Genomic DNA, 17,953 nt, shown 5'->3' with positions numbered 1-17,953 from the left:
AAGGCATCATCCCTTGGTTTTCATAATCTATACTATTAAATGAGAAGACCTCATTTTGTGTGTCGCTTCTCTTCCTTCCACAATAAATTAATCGTCATGCCTCTGTGTCCTATAGGTACCATGCATACTCGCGTTTGTCATCCTCGCTTATGATTATTCCGTTTGGGTTATTTTGGGAGAAAAATGAAAATAAAGGTGTCCGGATATTGTTTCCTTCATCGGCAAAGACAAAACTTCCGTTTAGGACTGTTTAAACTTTCATAGGTACTTGGGGACGGGACAATTATTTTTGCGTTTTTCTGTATACTATGAACATACATATACTATAAATGAAGTGTATTTGCTATTTACTATCAATTCCAAGTTTATAGTGGATAGTAAACTTGGAATTGATAGTAAAAAGCAAATACACTTTATTTATAGTATATGTATGTTCATTGTTTACAGAAAATCGCGAAAATAATTGAAATTAATAGAAGAAATAAAATAACGGATTTTTGGAAAAAAAAGGGTAGGGCTATAGACTTTTGATACCTTTCCTGAAATTCTCCAGTCATAAAATCTTTTAAAAAAAATCATCATACAACATTTTACATACTTTCAACCACGCTCTAAATGCCCGCGATTTCGCGGGTGTGTTCTAGTATATCTTGTATTACAGCTCATTTTTTATGTTTACAGTTGAGTTTTACAGATAGTAGGCAAAACCACAAAAATTAGTAAAAATAATCTCATATAAGTGCATAAACTCCTATAAGGAGTCATCTGATAATTTTGGTAAAAATGAGAGGGTGTAGGTAGATCTTGATATTTTGAACGTTTGCTTTGTCAAATTTTCTAAATCTGTTATGAGTTTCACGATATTAGACAATTAATGCATTTTATCAAAATGTTTTATTTTAAGCCATGTGGTATGATTGAAAGGAACAATAAACACAAAATTTATACTTGATACCCTAATAACATTAATGGTACCAATTTTACTGCACCAGATGCACATTTCTACAACTAATGTCCAAAATCTAGAGCTGATAAAACCAAAAAGGACCAAAAACTAAAGCCAAATCCCCATAAGAAAATAAAACAATATCCTAATTTTCATGCAAGTACTGAAGTACTGGCTAATGGGCTGGTGATACACTCTGGCACTTACAGTTAACTAGCAGAGGTATCGTAATAGCATAAAAGGTACCAATTAAACTGCACTAGATGCACATTTGGACTAATGTCTCTCGAGGAAGCTCAAGGCCATGATATTTGGATTTCCAAAACCTAATACAAATGCTGAAGAGCTGATCAAATTAAAAAAGGTGGAAAGGAAGGTCATACTTAGAAAAGGAATCACAGTTATGCATTAGGGAGATACTTCCTTAATTGAAAATGATTTTGAAATTTTAAAACAGCAAATTATGATAAAACAATATTCATGTTTCATCCTTGAATCAAAGTACTGGCTAAGAGCTTTGTGATTCCCTCTAGGACAAACAGTCCACAAGCAGAGGTATTGACCCAGTGGTAGTAATAACATATTTTACTGACAAAATAGGAATTTTGATAACTAATGCCTCTTCAGTGATGCTAGAGGCCAAAATATTTGAAATTCCAAAACCAAATACAAACTTTGAAGAATCATGGAAGGGAAATAGGTAAAAAAATTCATTGGTCATAAATAATTGTTTTCAACAAGATAGTTATGTCTGTAGCTGAAAATTTCAATAAAACCTGTATATGAAAATAAAATGGACTTACTTAGACACAGGGTGATTTAGAGTTTTAGATATTTTGTGTAGACACTTATCCTTAGATAATAAACTGCTTCGCCGAGCGCAGCTGGATACGACCGCAGAGGTCCAACCCTGAACAGGTGGGGCAAAAATGGACACAATATTCAAGCTTGATACAGGTCTGAATTTGGATTGTAATTAAATATTTGACACATTATAGGTTTCTGACACAGAATAAATGTAGTCAAAGAACTTGAAATTGGTTGTATGATTTTAATTGATATTCATTTAAAGATTTCTTGCTGTTGTGCAATTCACTGTGCTGTTGCGCAATACTTAGTAAATCTGTTTTCAGACTATATACAAAGAATTAGCAAAATAAATTTTGACCCCCAATTTTTTTCTTTGGAAAATTGACAATTTCTTAAATCTTGAGTGAAAAAAATTGACCCCCCAAATTTTTTTTTACCCCCCTCCCCCTCCAAAAAAAATATTTGAAGAGAATTTTGTTTTGAGGAAAAAAATTGCCCCCTCCCAACCGCTTCCAAAAAAATCAATTTTGAAGAAATTTTCTTTTTGTAAAATGTGGTACAAATTAAGAGACATCCATACACTTAAACACAAGTTAATGTCTGAAAACTAGAAAAATGCTTGTTTTAGACCCTTTTTGCCCCTAATTCCTGAACAGTTTTGACAATTACCCCCAAAATGAATCCCAACCTTCTACTTGTGGTATTGAACCTTGTGGTTCAATTTCAGAGCAATCAAAATACTTATACACAAATTATTGTCCTGAAACTAGAAAAATTCTTGTTTTGGCCCCTTTTTGGCCCCTAATTCCTAAATGGTTGGGACCATCACCCCCAAAAACAATCCCAACCTTCCTTTAGTGGTATTGAACCTTTTGGTTATATTTCATAGAGATCCATACACTTAAACTAAAGTTACTGTCTGGAAACCAAATGTCTTCGGATGACACTGACGACGTGATACCAATATACGACCCCAAAAATTTTTGAGGTTGTGTAAAAAGATCATATGTTGACCTCTAGTTTTTTGTGCTATTGGGGTATTATCTCATTGACATATATACCACATATGATTTTATTCATATCTGCTTGCTGCAAGGGGTCAGAAATAATCCTGAAGAATAAAGGTCAGTCAATCTTTTAACAAAGCTAAATACAAAACTAACTTACGCTGAAATGATTCCTTTCCTTATGCTCTGTTTCACAAACACCACTCCATTTGGAGAGACTGTTACATCATCTTTGATTTTCTAAAATAGCAATTCATTTTTTTAGTTTTGAATATGTAGGCTTTGTCATTCATCTAGTCATGATCCATTATTTGACTTTTGTCTCAAAATTTAAACAGGCAGTCAAAATGACAGCATACCTGGTTTTCTTTAAATTATTAGTGTTATTATTATAGCAATAAAGGGCCACAACTCCTGAAAAACATAGGTGGAAATCAGACCCAATATATCATTACTTGAAAAGGATTGGTTGAAAGGCTTGTCAATTAAGATGTAGAAACAAGATAAATCTTTTTTGAATCCATCAGGAACAATAACTCCTGAACCCATAACAGTTTCTACCTGTATGAAAGCCCACAGCACAACCCAAAATTAGTACCATGGGCATTCATCCAGTAAATCTCCTCATGAACTTTGAGAATCTGAATCCTGAAATTAAACTACATTTTCAAAATTTTTTTGAGATTTTCCATCACAGCTGGTCTTGCAGCTTCTCAGTATTACTGCTGAAAAAACATTGTAAAATAAATTCAATACATTATCTTTTATCTGTAATTTTGTTAAGAGCAGGTAACATTTCAAAAGGAAAGATCTCGACATTTTTATCATTTCTGCCCCTTTCAGATTTTCTCTATTCATAGGGGTTATCAAGATAATAGACAAAACCTGTATTTTACCCCTATGATATATTCTTAGCCATGTCCGCCATCTTGGTTGACAGGCAGGGTCATTGGACACATTTCTTAAACTAAATACCCCAATAATGATTTTGGGCAAGTTAGGTCAAATTTGGTCCAGTGGTTTCAGAAGAGAAGATTTTTGTAAAAGTTAACGGACAATGGACGACAAGTGATGTGAACAGCTCACTTGGCCATTTGGCCAGGTGAGCTAAATAGTAACAAAGAATTATGCATTATCTAGTTAATAATGTGTCATTTGATATCATTAATAATAAAGTAAGAAAAGGCCCACATCACATTTATATCAGTTAATAACTGATAAATATACATTAAAGCCATTTTGACCTAGATAACCATTTAGGTTTGGAAATTTCATTGCTAGTCACAGTTATGTGCTACCTAAAACAATTTCAGAGAATATAATTACATGGCTTACCTTCAAAACTGATGGAGGAATCTTCAAATGTGTACATCCAAATTCAATAGCACCTTCACTAAAATAATAATAAATATGGATCTAAGACTTAATGACCAGTTTGCACAGAAGGTTTCTTAAACAATGGAGAATAACCTATTACAAAATATTCAAATATATATGGAAATATAAAATGTAAGATTAGAATTATCTTTACAGAACTCTGTAATGGAAGGGATAGGTTTGCTAACTTTCTTTGAAGTTTCAAAGATGACTCGATCCACATACATTCAACATTTAACTCTGAAATTCTTAGATAGATTGATTTAAGGGCATATTGGGTCTTAAATTGTACCATGTCCTTTATAGTTATTAAACAAGATCTAAAGGCATTAACAACAACTTGGAGCACTGGCAGACAACATTTCTGGGATATTTCAAATCATTATTTTGAACATTTCACTAGTATGCACTATACCATTAGAATGGACAGGAAATAACAATACTGTGTTTAAAGAGTTGTCACAGTCAATTTTGGATTTAACTGTCGACAATAAAACTGCTTTTAAGTGACCAATGAATGAAGGCAACTATTCATACACAGCAGAGGTGTTTTTTTTTTTTTTTTTTTTTTTGGGGGGGGGGGGGGGGTGCCCTAGCCCTCCACCCCCCTTTTGTGGGAAAAATTTGGTTGATTATTCAGGGAATCACTGAAGCATGACTAAGCGGGCCTCCTCTTATGGTAGTCAGTGGGCCCCTCTTATGAAAATTTCTGGATCCGCCACTGCACAGTTCTGTTATTCCTCAATTTGAATTTTTTTCATACTTATTTATTAGTGAGACCATACAGTCTTTAATCAAGGTTGTTTTGCAGAAACAGATGTCAATAATACAAATATGCCAATAAGGTCAATTTTTGACTTCTATAAAAAAAAAAAAAAGTTTCATTTTGAATGCATTATATCAGAAGTCCATTACTAGAGGAAGTGTGTAACCCTCTATATAGTAAGGCGATCACGCTGTCCCCATACTTCCAATTGTGATTGAAACGGGATTTGAGCGAGATTTCTCTTAATAGTAACAAAAATCAATGGCCAGAGTTTTTGCAATGCATTCTGGGTAGAGATAATTTATGCAAAACACCCTATAACTCAATTAGCACACAGTTGAAAATAATGTTTGGCCATCGACGTGTTAATGAATAGCAGATCCTAGATGCCATATTTTATAAAACTTTTGCATCCATATACAGTACAAGTAACACTAAATTAAGAATGAGTTTAAAAGGAAAAAAAAAAATTACATTATATTTTTTTAAGTATGGGTCTTTTACGTTTTACAAATTTTAAGAAATAAGAGTTTTTGTTTTAAAGCTGAACGAAAATTCTGCAGATATATCCACTTTTAGCAAAACTAACAAATGTAACCCTCAATTTTGAAAATAAAAAGAGAAAACATTAATATTATGCCCCTTTTTCAATTTCGAATATCTTCAATCCTTACGTAATATTTTATCAGTAATACTACCTCGGATAATGGTGTGGACGAACAAAAGTTGTCATTTCAGTGAGATTTCATAAAATTTATCCGTTAAAATACATGTTAAAACAACACGTGTCTTGGTATATAATTGTTAAGGATTAAAATTGAAGGAAAAGTTGCAATCACGATCTTAGTAAACAAATAAGTAATGAATATATAATCATCATGTAAGCATACCTCATACTTAATTATGATAAAGTCTTACTGTAGAACAACTAGATTTAATTTGTTCGAGTACAAAATCAATCTCAAAGGTTGAGTTGGGTATAGAAATATGGTAATCCCTGAAATTGTCTGGTTCACACAGTAAACCCCTTTCTTACAAGCGTGGGATGTATAAATTAGCAGCCACGTCAGGTAGGAGGAGGGACTTTAAATCCAGAACCTCGTGTATTCAGGATGAATGTTACGCTCGTTGTATGTTAAATAACACTTGCGACAACTCTTTGATGTGATATGCATGAAATATTTGCCACTGAACTTTAAGCAAACAACACATAATATATCCAAAGTTTTTTTTCAAAACATAAATCCTAATGATATGCTTGCCTTCGGTGTCTCCAGTCTTGTGTTTATAAAATGACCTAAAAAAAGAACTATAGGGTCGTTGCATTGATGACCCACACACTTTAAAATAGATTAAAAACAAGAGACTTTTGAAATTTCGAAATTGTTTTTAAGCCATCTGCAGCAACAAGTATTCGATTATTTTGGACAGATTTATTTCTGTACTAGAGAAGCAGAAACCTGTCTTCCGCTTATACATCACGGTATATCATTGATGGTGTAAATATTAAACCGAGACATAATTCGTCAACACAACGTTCTATTTAAAATGGAAGCAAGTATGACTATATTTTGACAAAAACAACGATATCTTTTAAAAAGACGATTTATTTTTAGTCACAGCAGATTTGAGATAGTTTTTATAGTTTAGAGTTGTCTCATTGGCACTCATACCACATCTTCTTATATCTATTCATTTGCCTCATGCACAATTTAATGATAAATGGTACCAATGTTTTCTTTTATAAAATTTATATCATTTTCTGTTGAAAATGAAGTTTTAAATAATTAGCAATAAAAACTACAGCACTAATTAGTTGGCTCATTTCATTTTCAACAAACTGATAATCAATCTAACACTCAAGGAGACTAATTCACAGCTATTTGTTTGATGATAACATTTTTACCCATGATTCCATAGTTGAACAAGAGGCTGTCAAGTGACAGCAAACCAGATTTTCCTGCAGAGGTCGAACCCTGAACAGTTGAGCAAGTATGGACACAACATTTAAGCTTAAAACAGCTCTGAATTTGGATTGTGATTGAATATTTAAAATAGATTATTATCTAATTAATAATGAAAATGATATTTGCAAATCTGAACCACAAACAGGATCATGTAAAAATTAAACATTAACACACACAACAAAAATAAAATACCACATAACAACTGTGACATCTACCTTCTTAACACACATGACTTAAACAAAATAGTTAAAAAGAAATTTTGATGTTATCATTACTGGTTCATGGAATAAGTTTTGAGTTATTTCCCTTTGAACAGAAATATGATTTAACATAGAACTCTTACATTAGATATCATTTAATCACTAAAAATAGTTCTCTAAAATTAGATATGATGTATCAAAATGAATTAATCAATAACCGATTTTTATTTCAAAAATCCAGATAAAAACGAGATAACGGGGACAGTGTGATCGCCCAGCTATATAGTACAGCTTGCACACTTCCTCTAGTAATGGACTTCTGATTATATTGATATTTTTGTTGAAAAATGCTGAAGAAAATTATTTGATGATGGAATGTTTCTAAAACCTTGACTACCTATACAGGTATTGCACAGTCAGGTAAATTATTTAGAAAACTTTGAACAGAATAACTGTAGAGTGTCATTAGTTTACATAGGTATGTAAGATAATGATACTTGACAAATATTGCTTAATACAGCTTAATGAACCATTCAAAAAAGACTAAAAATACCAAAGGGACATTCGACTCATTCAACTGCATATCAAATTATATATATATTTAAAAAAATAATTGCTTAAAAAAAACCCATTCACAACCAGTGTGCATTTTTTCAAAGTTGGGTATAGTTTTGTGTTGCATTTGAGCAATTTAAGTCATCATCAAAACTGGAAAAATGAACTTATATAAAACTGTTTTTACAATATAGAACACTTAAGAGTTAATCATGATAATTATTAAAATGTATTGTAAAATATCAACTGCAACTTAAATATGAAGTTTTTTTTTATTTACTATAAAGAGTTACCTTTATCCATGTTTATTAGTCACAAATATCACTTCAATATATCATCCCATTTTATCTAATTATTAGTTGATGCTTAATATCAAATCAATTCATTTATAACATATGTGTTGTAGATCTTCCTTATTTACACGACAGGCCAATTTTATTATATTTAAGAAAGTAACATCTTCAATGGATATGGCTACTAGGTATCCTCTATGAGTTTTGTACAGGCAGAGCAAAGCAGCTACAAGATATGAAAATTTCTTGTAAACAACAGTTATACAGATTTTCATTCTCAAATTTTCACTCCTAAAAATGGCTTCAAGTTTTTTTGGTGAGCACATCTAGTTATGTAAAAAAAATTTAAATTGATTAAAATGAGTTATTTTTGCTCATTTGTAAATCTTATTTAGTGAGATTTTTGTAGATCTGCTATTGAAGATATTTTTTTATGGATTACAGTTTATACCTATCTATTAGTTTACAAGATAAAAATTGGTAAAAAAAATTTATCATTTTTGGGCAATCAAACCTATAAGAAGTCTGACAATTTGGCTATATTGACTAACTTGAAAATATCATTTTTCAAATCTTTTTTTTGCTTTTCAAAAATACATCTATCTACTAAAGTTTAAGACAAAATGAAAAAAAAATTGTAAGGGATTCCGTGGAACCCAGTGTCTCGCCTGCTATTGCTGATGTCAGTGTAAAAGTGGTAATGTTGACTTAAAAAAGTGAGTCCATTTATCAGTAAAATACAGAAATTAAAAAAAAAATATAAAAATTTTCTTTAGATGCTGTTTCTTGGTATTGAAGATTAGCTTCTGTCCAAGTTTCATAACAACAGATGAAGGTTTACAAATTTATCATGTCAAAAACATTTAATCCCATACTGTCTGTCAATGTTAACTAAAAAACTGTCTATCTATCAGAAAAAAAACTGAAAATGAAAAAAAAATATTTTAAAAAGTTTGTTTCAGACATTATCTCTTAATCATAAAAATCTTCTGACAAAGTTTCATAAAATTCCATGAAGCTTTGACAAAGTAATTGACCTGTAACAAACTTTAACCCAAGACTGTATCAACTCAGTAACTATAAAAATAACTAGTCTGTATCAACTTGGTAACTATAAAAACAAGAGTGCACACGCTGAAATGTCTCGCCTTCTTTACTAATCATTGATATTATGTTGATAGTCTTAAATATAAAGCTTTATTACAACTGTCACATTAATTTAACATTAACCAAGAAAACTAAACATTGACCAATGAACCATGAAAATGAGGTCAAGGTCAGATGAACCATGCCAGGCAGACATGTACAGTTAACAATTCTTCCATATAACAAATATAGTTGACCTATTGCTTACAGTTTAAGAAAAACAGACCAAAACACAAAAACTTAACACTGAGCAATGAACTGTGAAAATGAGATCAAGGTCATATAAAACCTGGGCGACTGACATATAGATCATAAAATATTTCCATACACCAAATATAGTTGACCTATTGCATATAGTATTAGAAAAAAAAGATCAAAACTCAAAAACTTAACTTTGACCACTGAACCATGAAAACGAGGTCAAGGTCAGATGACACCCGCCAGCTAGACATGTACACCTTACAATCATTCCATACACCAAATATAGTAGACCTATTGCATACAGTATAAGAAAAACAGACCAAAACACAAAAACTTAACTATAACCACTGAACCATGAAAATGAGGTCAAGGTCAGATGACACCTGCCAGTTGGACATGTACACCTTACAGTCCTTCCATACACCGAATATACTAGACCTATTGCTTATAGTATCTGAGATATGGACTTGACCACCAAAACTTAACCTTGTTCACTGATCCATGAAATGAGGTCTAGGTCAAGTGAAAACTGTCTGACGGGCATGAGGACCTTGTAAGGTACGCACATACCAAATATAGTTATCCTACTACTTATAATAAGAGAGAATTTAACATTGCAAAAAAAGTTAACTTTTTTTTCAAGTAGTCACTGAACCATGAAAATGAGGTCAAGGACATTGGACATGTGACTGACGGAAACTTCGTAACATGAGGCATCCATATACAAAGTATGAAGCATCCAGGTCTTCCACCTTCTAAAATATAAAGCTTTTAAGAAGTTAGCTAACGCCGCCGCTGCCGTCGGATCACTATCCCTATGTCGAGCTTTCTGCGACAAAAGTCGCAGGCTCGACAAAAAACTAAGTCCATTTATTGATGACTGAAAAACTTTAACCTCAGACTGAATCTGAATGTTTATTTGTAAAAAAACCTAAGTCCATTTATCATTAAAATACGGAAAAATGAAAATAAATATTTTCAAAATTTCACTCTGGATACTGTATTTTGGTCATTATCAAGCTTCTGTCCAAATTTCATATAAACTGTTATCACAGAGATATGTCTCGCTTTTTTTGTAATTTTGATAATGCAAATGTTGAAATTAAAATTGCAATACTTTAACATGTAAGTTATGCAAATATTCAAAGTCGATGAACCATGACTGAAGGTACATGGCTAAACAATCTCCATGGAATGAGATGTGCCAATGCTAATACAACTGCATACCAAATACCATTGACTTATTATAAGTCGTTCCCTTTAAACAAACCTCAACACAAACATTAACTTGTAAACTATGTAAAAGTTTAAAAGTCAATGAACCATGATCAGGGGTGGGGCTATATAATCTCCATGGAAACAATACTTGCAAATGCCAATAAATTTGCATACCAAATATCATTGACTTTACATTAGCAGTTCATCTTAAACTGATCTAATCACAAACTAATACATGTAAACTAAGCAAAAGTTTCAAAGTCAATAGACCATGACTGAAGGTGCGGGGCCAAATATTCACCATGAAAATGAGATGTGCTAATGCTTATACAACTGAACACCAATTAACATTGGCCTACCACTAATGGTTCCCCTTGAACTGACCTAATCACAAACTAATACATGTAAACTAAGCAAAATTTTCAAAGTCTATAGACCATGACTAAGGAGGCGGAGCCAAATAATCTCCATGGAAATGAGATATGCCAATGCTTATACAACTGCATACCAAATATTATTGACCTACCACTAGTGGTTCCCCATAAATTGACCTAATCACAAACTAATACATGTAAACTATGAAAAGTTTCAAAGTCAATAGACCTTGACTGAGGGGGCGGGGCCAAATAATCTCCATTGTTATGAGATGTGCCAATGCTTATACAACTGCATACCAAATATCATTGACCTACCACTAGTGGTTCCCCATAAATTGACCTAATCACAAACTAATACGGTTCCCCATAAATTGACCTAATCACAAACTAATACATGTACACTATGAAAAGTTTCAAAGTCAATAGACCTTGACTGAGGGGGCGGGGCCAAACAATCTCCAAGGTAATGAGATGTGCCAATGCTAATACAACTGCATACCAAATATCATTGACCTACCACTAGTGGTTCACCATGAACTAGACCTAATCACAAACTAATACATTGTTGATGCCGTCGCCGATGCCGGAAACAGCATACCTATGTCTCGCTTTTTTACTCCGTCAAGGCGAGACAAAAATTCCTTGAAGGTTTGATAAAGTTATTGATGACTGAAAAACTTTAACTTCAGACTGAATCTGAATGTTTATTTGTAAAAAAAAACTAAGTAAATTTATCAGTAAAATACAGAAAAATAAAAATAAATATTTTAAAAATTTTGCTTTGGATACTGTATTTTGGTAATAAACAAGCTTCTGGCCAATTCCATGGAGGTTTGACAAAGTTATTAATGTCTAAAAAAAACTTTAACCACAGACTGAAGTTCACTGAACCTAAATGTTGACGCCGCCGACGCCAACAACAGAATCTAGGATCACTATTTCTAGCTTTCACGACATAAATGTTGCAGGCTCTACAAAAATGGGTTAAAGTTATCATTCAGGATTAATAACTGCTATAAGGAGTATGTTGACAATTTCTGCCATATTGTCTTATTCATACATCTTATTGTGTTGACCATTTTTTTTTTTATTTACTTCTTTTCTCTATTATAGTTCCTGCAGAAATGGGTAAAAATCATCTTTTCAGGGACAATAACTCCTCTAAGAGGTCAGTTGACAATTTCAACCATGTTGACTTATTTGAAGATCTTATCTTGCTTAACATTTTTGCTATATATTGTTGCTCACAATCTATCTATCTATCTGCAAAAAAAGATCATATGGGTAAAAATTGTTATTCAGGGGCAACAACTCCTATAAAGAGTCAGTTGACAAATTTGGTCATGTTGACATTTTGTATATCTTATTATATTCATCATCTGGTTTTTTACACTTTGTTCCTATCGATTTTATAGTAACTGCATAAAAAACATAAATATGGGAATTAATCGTCTTTCAAGCACAATAACTCCTAAAAGATGTCAATTGACAATGAGGGGCCTTGGTGGCTGAGTGGTCTAAGTAGTCCAACTTCTGTACCACTTGCCTGTCAACACTGAGGTTGTAAGTTCGAATCCTGCTCAAGGCAGGTGCCTTATACTCCAATATCAATTGACTAAGATTGTCAGTTTTCCTATCAATGTTCAGTGGTTCTCTCCAGGCATTCATGCTTCCTCCACCAATAAAAACAGACTGCCATTCAATAGCTAATAGTGCTAAAAGTAATATTAAACACCAATCAATCAATCAATCAAATGACAATTTTGTTCAAGTTGACTCATTTGTAGATCTTATTTTGCTGATTTTTCTGAAAATTCCATAACCGTTTGATAATTTTTACCCTATGTCACTTTTTCTTAAACGATTTATCGTCTGAGATATAAACCAAATATTTTGAAATTTGAAAAAATAACATTTCAGGGCAATAACTTCAAAACAGTTTGTCTGATTTTTCCGAAAATTTACACTTACTGCTTTAATTTTTTTTTAGATATAAGCTAAAACTGCATTTTACCCCTATATTCTATTCTTTACAACAGCAGCCATGTTTGTAAATGGATCAAATCCCTGGATACAATTTAAAACTAGATTCCCTAAAGAACATTCAGGTAAAGTTTGGTAATTTTTGGCCCGATAGTTTCAGAGAAGATCTTGTTTAAAGTTTACGATGACGGATGGAAGGACAGGCAACGAATACAGGCACCAAGTGAAGGCAAATGCTCAAATGGTTATAAACACTAGGAAAATGACAATACAAGAAACTTGTAAATCTACTCAATAAAGGTACGCACATTTACCTTTTATGGCATGTATAATGATTTACTTGATTGATTGTTGGTGTTTAATGCCATTTTTAACACTATTGGCTGTAGTGTCACGCTCAGTTTTAATTGTGGAGGAAGCTGTAGTGCCCAGAGACAACAATGATGTTTGGCAGGAAAAATAACAATCCTTGTCAATTAAAATTAAAGTTGAACCCACCTGCCACATGAGTGAACTCACAACCTCAATGTTGACAGGCTAGTGAGACAGTAGACGGACTACTTAAACCAATAAGCTACCAAGGCACCTATACAATATAAAAACCCAGTGAGTTGTGAAATGAAACAATACTGCTAACATACAGTTTAATTTTGTACTAATTTACATTTATCATAGCTTTTAAAACAACCAATTGGGCTAACTTCTTACTAAAAATACTAATTTTGTAAAAATCTGTAATGTGCAAGAAAATTTAGACAAAATTTAAAAAAAATAACAATTTGAAAATCATTTTTCTTGAAAGCAAGCATTATAACTTATGATTTATTTTGTGGTTTTTTCGAAGAACTTATCCCAATATACCACATATCTCAAAATAAAATAAAAGAACAGAGTTCTAATGTCCCCCGCATTGCACATATTTTATCTGTTCTGTCCAAGGGCAATAACTAAATATAAAAAAAAAATTTTTTCTTTAAAACTTTTTAAAATTATCTCACTAGAGAGTTAAAGACTTCAGAGCAATTTCTGATATATTTAATATTTCCAAGGGAAACTAATTAAAAACATTTGATCGGCACTTACTTTTGAAATTGTCCAAGACATTGCTGTTATATACCTTTGATATGATTTGATAAAAATCTGGCAGAAATTGAACATGTGAGAGCACTTAAATATACAATGCAAATTTCCATAAAATTTATATTTCTAATGGCATAACTTTTAAAACAAGCATGACTAAAAACAGTGTGGAAAACTGATTATATGAGTGAAAAAATATTAGATATGATTAATAGTTCTCTAAAATTAGATATGATGTAATACAGTGTATATCTATTTTCAAATTATAATCAAATATAATTAATAGTTCCAAATATTTTTTCTTTCCTTTGTCACAAACTAATATAGATTTGTAACTTATCTATAAAATGTCAACAACTTTTATCTACACAATGTAATGTATTGAAATATATACATTAACAAAAATAGATTATTAACTTATTAAAGGATTTCTCTTCATAATTTGTTTTTATATATATAGGATTCAGAAAATTATTTTATACTAAATAACAAACAAACCTGCCAAAAGGTTTTCAAATAATTTTACAAAGAATGTCTTTTAAAAATGAGTTATCTCCCTTTGTCAAAATATGGTTTAACATAGTACTCTAACATTAGATATGGTCCATAACTCTGAACTAAATCATCAGACCGGAACAAAATTCAAACTTTATCTATAACTTGTCATGATAAAACTATATACCAAATATCAAATCAATATCTTCAAGAACGAAGAAAAAAAATGTGTGGAAAGCTGATTTGCCGGACTGGCGGATGGACATACGGACAGACAGACGGAGTGCAAACCTAAAGTCCCCTTCGACTTCGTCGGTAGGGGACTAAATAGTTGATCGGCACTGATTTTCAAACTTGTCCAAGACATTGCTGATAAAAATCTACAATATAAGTTTCATAAAAATCTGGCAAGAATTGTACACATGAGAGCGTTAACGATTCAATTTGCCATATAATTAATGTTTCCAAGGGGCATAACTCATTTAAAAATTATTGATCCGCACTGATTTACAAACTCCACCGAGACACTGCTGATATAAACCTACAATATAAGTTTCATAAAAATCTGGAAAGAATTGTACACATGAGAGCGCTAATGATGCAATTTTCCATAGAGTTAATGTTTCAAAGTGGCATAACTCTTTTAAAAATAGTTGATCAGCACTGATGTTCGAAGTCATCCAAGACATTGCTGACATAAATCTATAATGATATAAGTTTTATAATAAAATGCTCCGCTGGGGCGCAGCTTGATACGACCGCAGAGGTCGAACTCTGAACAGTTGGGGTAAGTATGGACACAACATTCAAGCTTAATACAGCACTGAATTTGGATTGTAATTAAATATTTGACACAGCATAGGTTTCTGACACAGAATGAATGTGGTCTAAGAACTTAAAAATTTTTAATTTACCTATTCAAACCATATCATTATTATTTGCTTTTATATATAAATCAGAAATAACCAATTTAAAATGGAAAATTTTAAAGAAAAAAAAGGGAAAACAAAATCCCCCCCCCAATTTTTTGATCCCCCTTATGATTCATCACCCCCAAACTCAATCCCAGCCTTCCCTTTGTGGTATGGTACCTTCCAGTACAATTTCAGAGAGATCCATACACTTGAACACAAGTTATTGTCTGCAAACTAGAAAAGTGCTTGTTTTTTGGCCCCTTTTTGGCCCCAAATTCCTAAACGTTTAGGGCAATTACCCCGAAACTCAAACCCAGCTTTCCCTTTGTGATATGGAACCTTGTAGTACAATTTCATAAAGATCCATAAACTTACACACAAGTTATTGTCCTGAAACTAGAAAAATGCTTGTTTATTTGCCCCTTTATGGCCCCTATTTCCTAAAATTTTGAGGCAATAACCCCCAAAATCAATCCCAGCCTTCCCTTTGTGGTATGGTACCTTGCAGTACAATTTCAGAGAGATCCATACACTTGAACACAAGTTATTGTCTGGAAACTAGAAAAATGCTTATTTTTGGCCCCTTATTCTTAAACATTTTGGGCAATTACCCCCAAACTCAATTCCAGCTTTCCCTTTGTGATATGGAACCTTGTAGTACAATTTCAGAAAGATCCATACACTCACACACAAGTTATTGTCATGAAACTAGAAAAATGCTTGGTTTTTGCCCCTTTTTGGCCCCTAATTCCTAAAATTTGGAGGCAATTACCCCCAAAATCAATCCCAGCATTCCCTTTGTGATATGGAACCTTGTGGTACAATGTCAGAGAGATCCATACACTTACACACAAGTTATTGTCATGAAACTAGAAAAATGCTTGTTTTTTGCCCCTTTTTGGCCCCTTATTCCTAAAATTTGGACGCAATTACCCCCAAAATCAATCCCAGCATTCCCTTTGTGATATGGAACCTTGTGGTACAATGTCAGAGAGATTCATACACTTACACACAAGTTATTGTCATGAAACTAGAAAAATGCTTGTTTTTTGCCCCTTTTTGGCCCCTAATTCCTAAAATTTGGAGGCAATTACCCCCAAAATCAATCCAAGCATTCCCTTTGTGATATGGAACCTTGTGGTACAATGTCAGAGAGATCCATACACTAACACACAAGTTATGTCTGGAAGTTACAAAAATGCTTATTTTTGGCCCCTAATTCCTTAACTGTTGGTACCATAACCCCCAAAATCAATCCCCACCTTCCTTTTGTGGTATTGAACCTTATGGTAAAATTTCATAGAGATCCATTCACTTAAACTAAAGTTAGAGTGCGAAAACCAATGTGTCTTCGGACGATGACGCATACGGTCATACCAATATACGACGCAAAATTTTTTTGCAGTCGTATAAAAATCTGGCAAGAATTGTACATGTGAGAGCACTAACAAGACAGGAAGAAGGAAGAACAGACCGACACCTGGTATTTCTATGTCCCCTGCAACATGGTGTGCAGGGGACAATAAACTGAGAATGTGTCCATGGGACACAGATGATGTCCCACTTGCAAATAACGTTATAAAGGGACATAATTCAAGAACAGTGAAAGTGACGCCACCTAAATTCAAACTTGATCAGAGTTTTGTGGTAATAAGCATTGTGTATAAGTTTCAAAACATTTGGTTGAGGTAAAGTTAAGTTCGAGAACAGAAACCATTTTTGAAACATAGGGACAGACGTACAGATGGACATGGGTAACACTTAATGCCCCCTCCACTGCGGCGGGGGCATAAAAAAATCACAATGTAATATAAAATTGTATCCCTCCCCCTTTATAGTTCAGAGTCAATTTTCAGAAATTATTCATTGCCTTCGCAGCTGATACAAAATTAGGAATTGAATCTGGCTGTAGTTAATTGTGACTTGTTTTCATGCTGATAAGAATCGAATGAGTATAATTTTAAACATGTTATTTACCCAAAATATGGTATCCTTTCAAATGATTTTTTAAATTTGCATCTAATTTTTCTGTCAACTGGCAATTTCACTTTGCATTTCTTAATCTACTATAGTTTTCATCCCAAAATGTATAATGGTTAACAATTATCATTAATGGGTGATAATGGTTGTTAGGAGTTAATTGAAGATTTCAGCTGTTGGACTTATTTCTAAATCTTGTCCTGGTGATAGTTTTTGTTTCTCCTTATCTTTAATTGTTTTATGTCAAACAAATTTGTAAGGGGTTGTCCATAACCCTGTGTCTCACCTGCTATTGCAGCTGTCAGTGTAAAAGTGTAATGTTGACTTAAAAAGGTAGTCCATTTATCAGTAAAATACAGAAAAAACAAGCATTCTGTGAGTATTGCATGGCAATATATAGTCCCCTACCGGTTAAAAATTCATTGCATTGGAAAAAAAGTCTAACTTGATCTATAACTAAAATGTCATGGTGTAAACTATATAATAAATATCAAGTCAATATCTTCAAACATGATGAAAAAAAGTGTTGAATACTGATTATTTAAGTGAATTTTTTAAGTCCAAGGACCATAACTCTGCACAAAAAATTCTAACTTGATCTGTAACTTGTCATGATAAAACTACATACCAATTTTCAA

The 17,953-nt window shown here is 32.6% G+C and overlaps 1 protein-coding gene across 2 annotated transcripts in view; it reads right to left on the bottom strand.

Annotated features, from left to right (window-relative positions):
• The window catches only part of LOC127724637 (uncharacterized), a 640,225-nt gene that overhangs the window by 186,952 nt on the left and 435,320 nt on the right, over window positions 1-17,953 (bottom strand). For both annotated transcript variants that reach the window (XM_052231644.1, XM_052231645.1), the window contains exons 25-26: window positions 4,099-4,156; window positions 2,924-3,003 (exon numbers count right to left, since the gene is read on the bottom strand). In XM_052231644.1, the coding sequence (XP_052087604.1) occupies window positions 2,924-3,003; window positions 4,099-4,156 (138 nt within the window). The remainder of the gene's footprint in view (window positions 1-2,923; window positions 3,004-4,098; window positions 4,157-17,953) is intronic.

The sequence above is a fragment of the Mytilus californianus genome, unplaced genomic scaffold (assembly GCF_021869535.1).
Source record: "Mytilus californianus isolate M0D057914Y unplaced genomic scaffold, xbMytCali1.0.p SCAF_14, whole genome shotgun sequence".
NCBI lineage: Eukaryota > Metazoa > Mollusca > Bivalvia > Mytilida > Mytilidae > Mytilus > Mytilus californianus.
The sequence above is the reverse complement of the archived record's forward strand: the minus strand, read 5'-3'. Positions and strand labels throughout refer to the sequence as shown.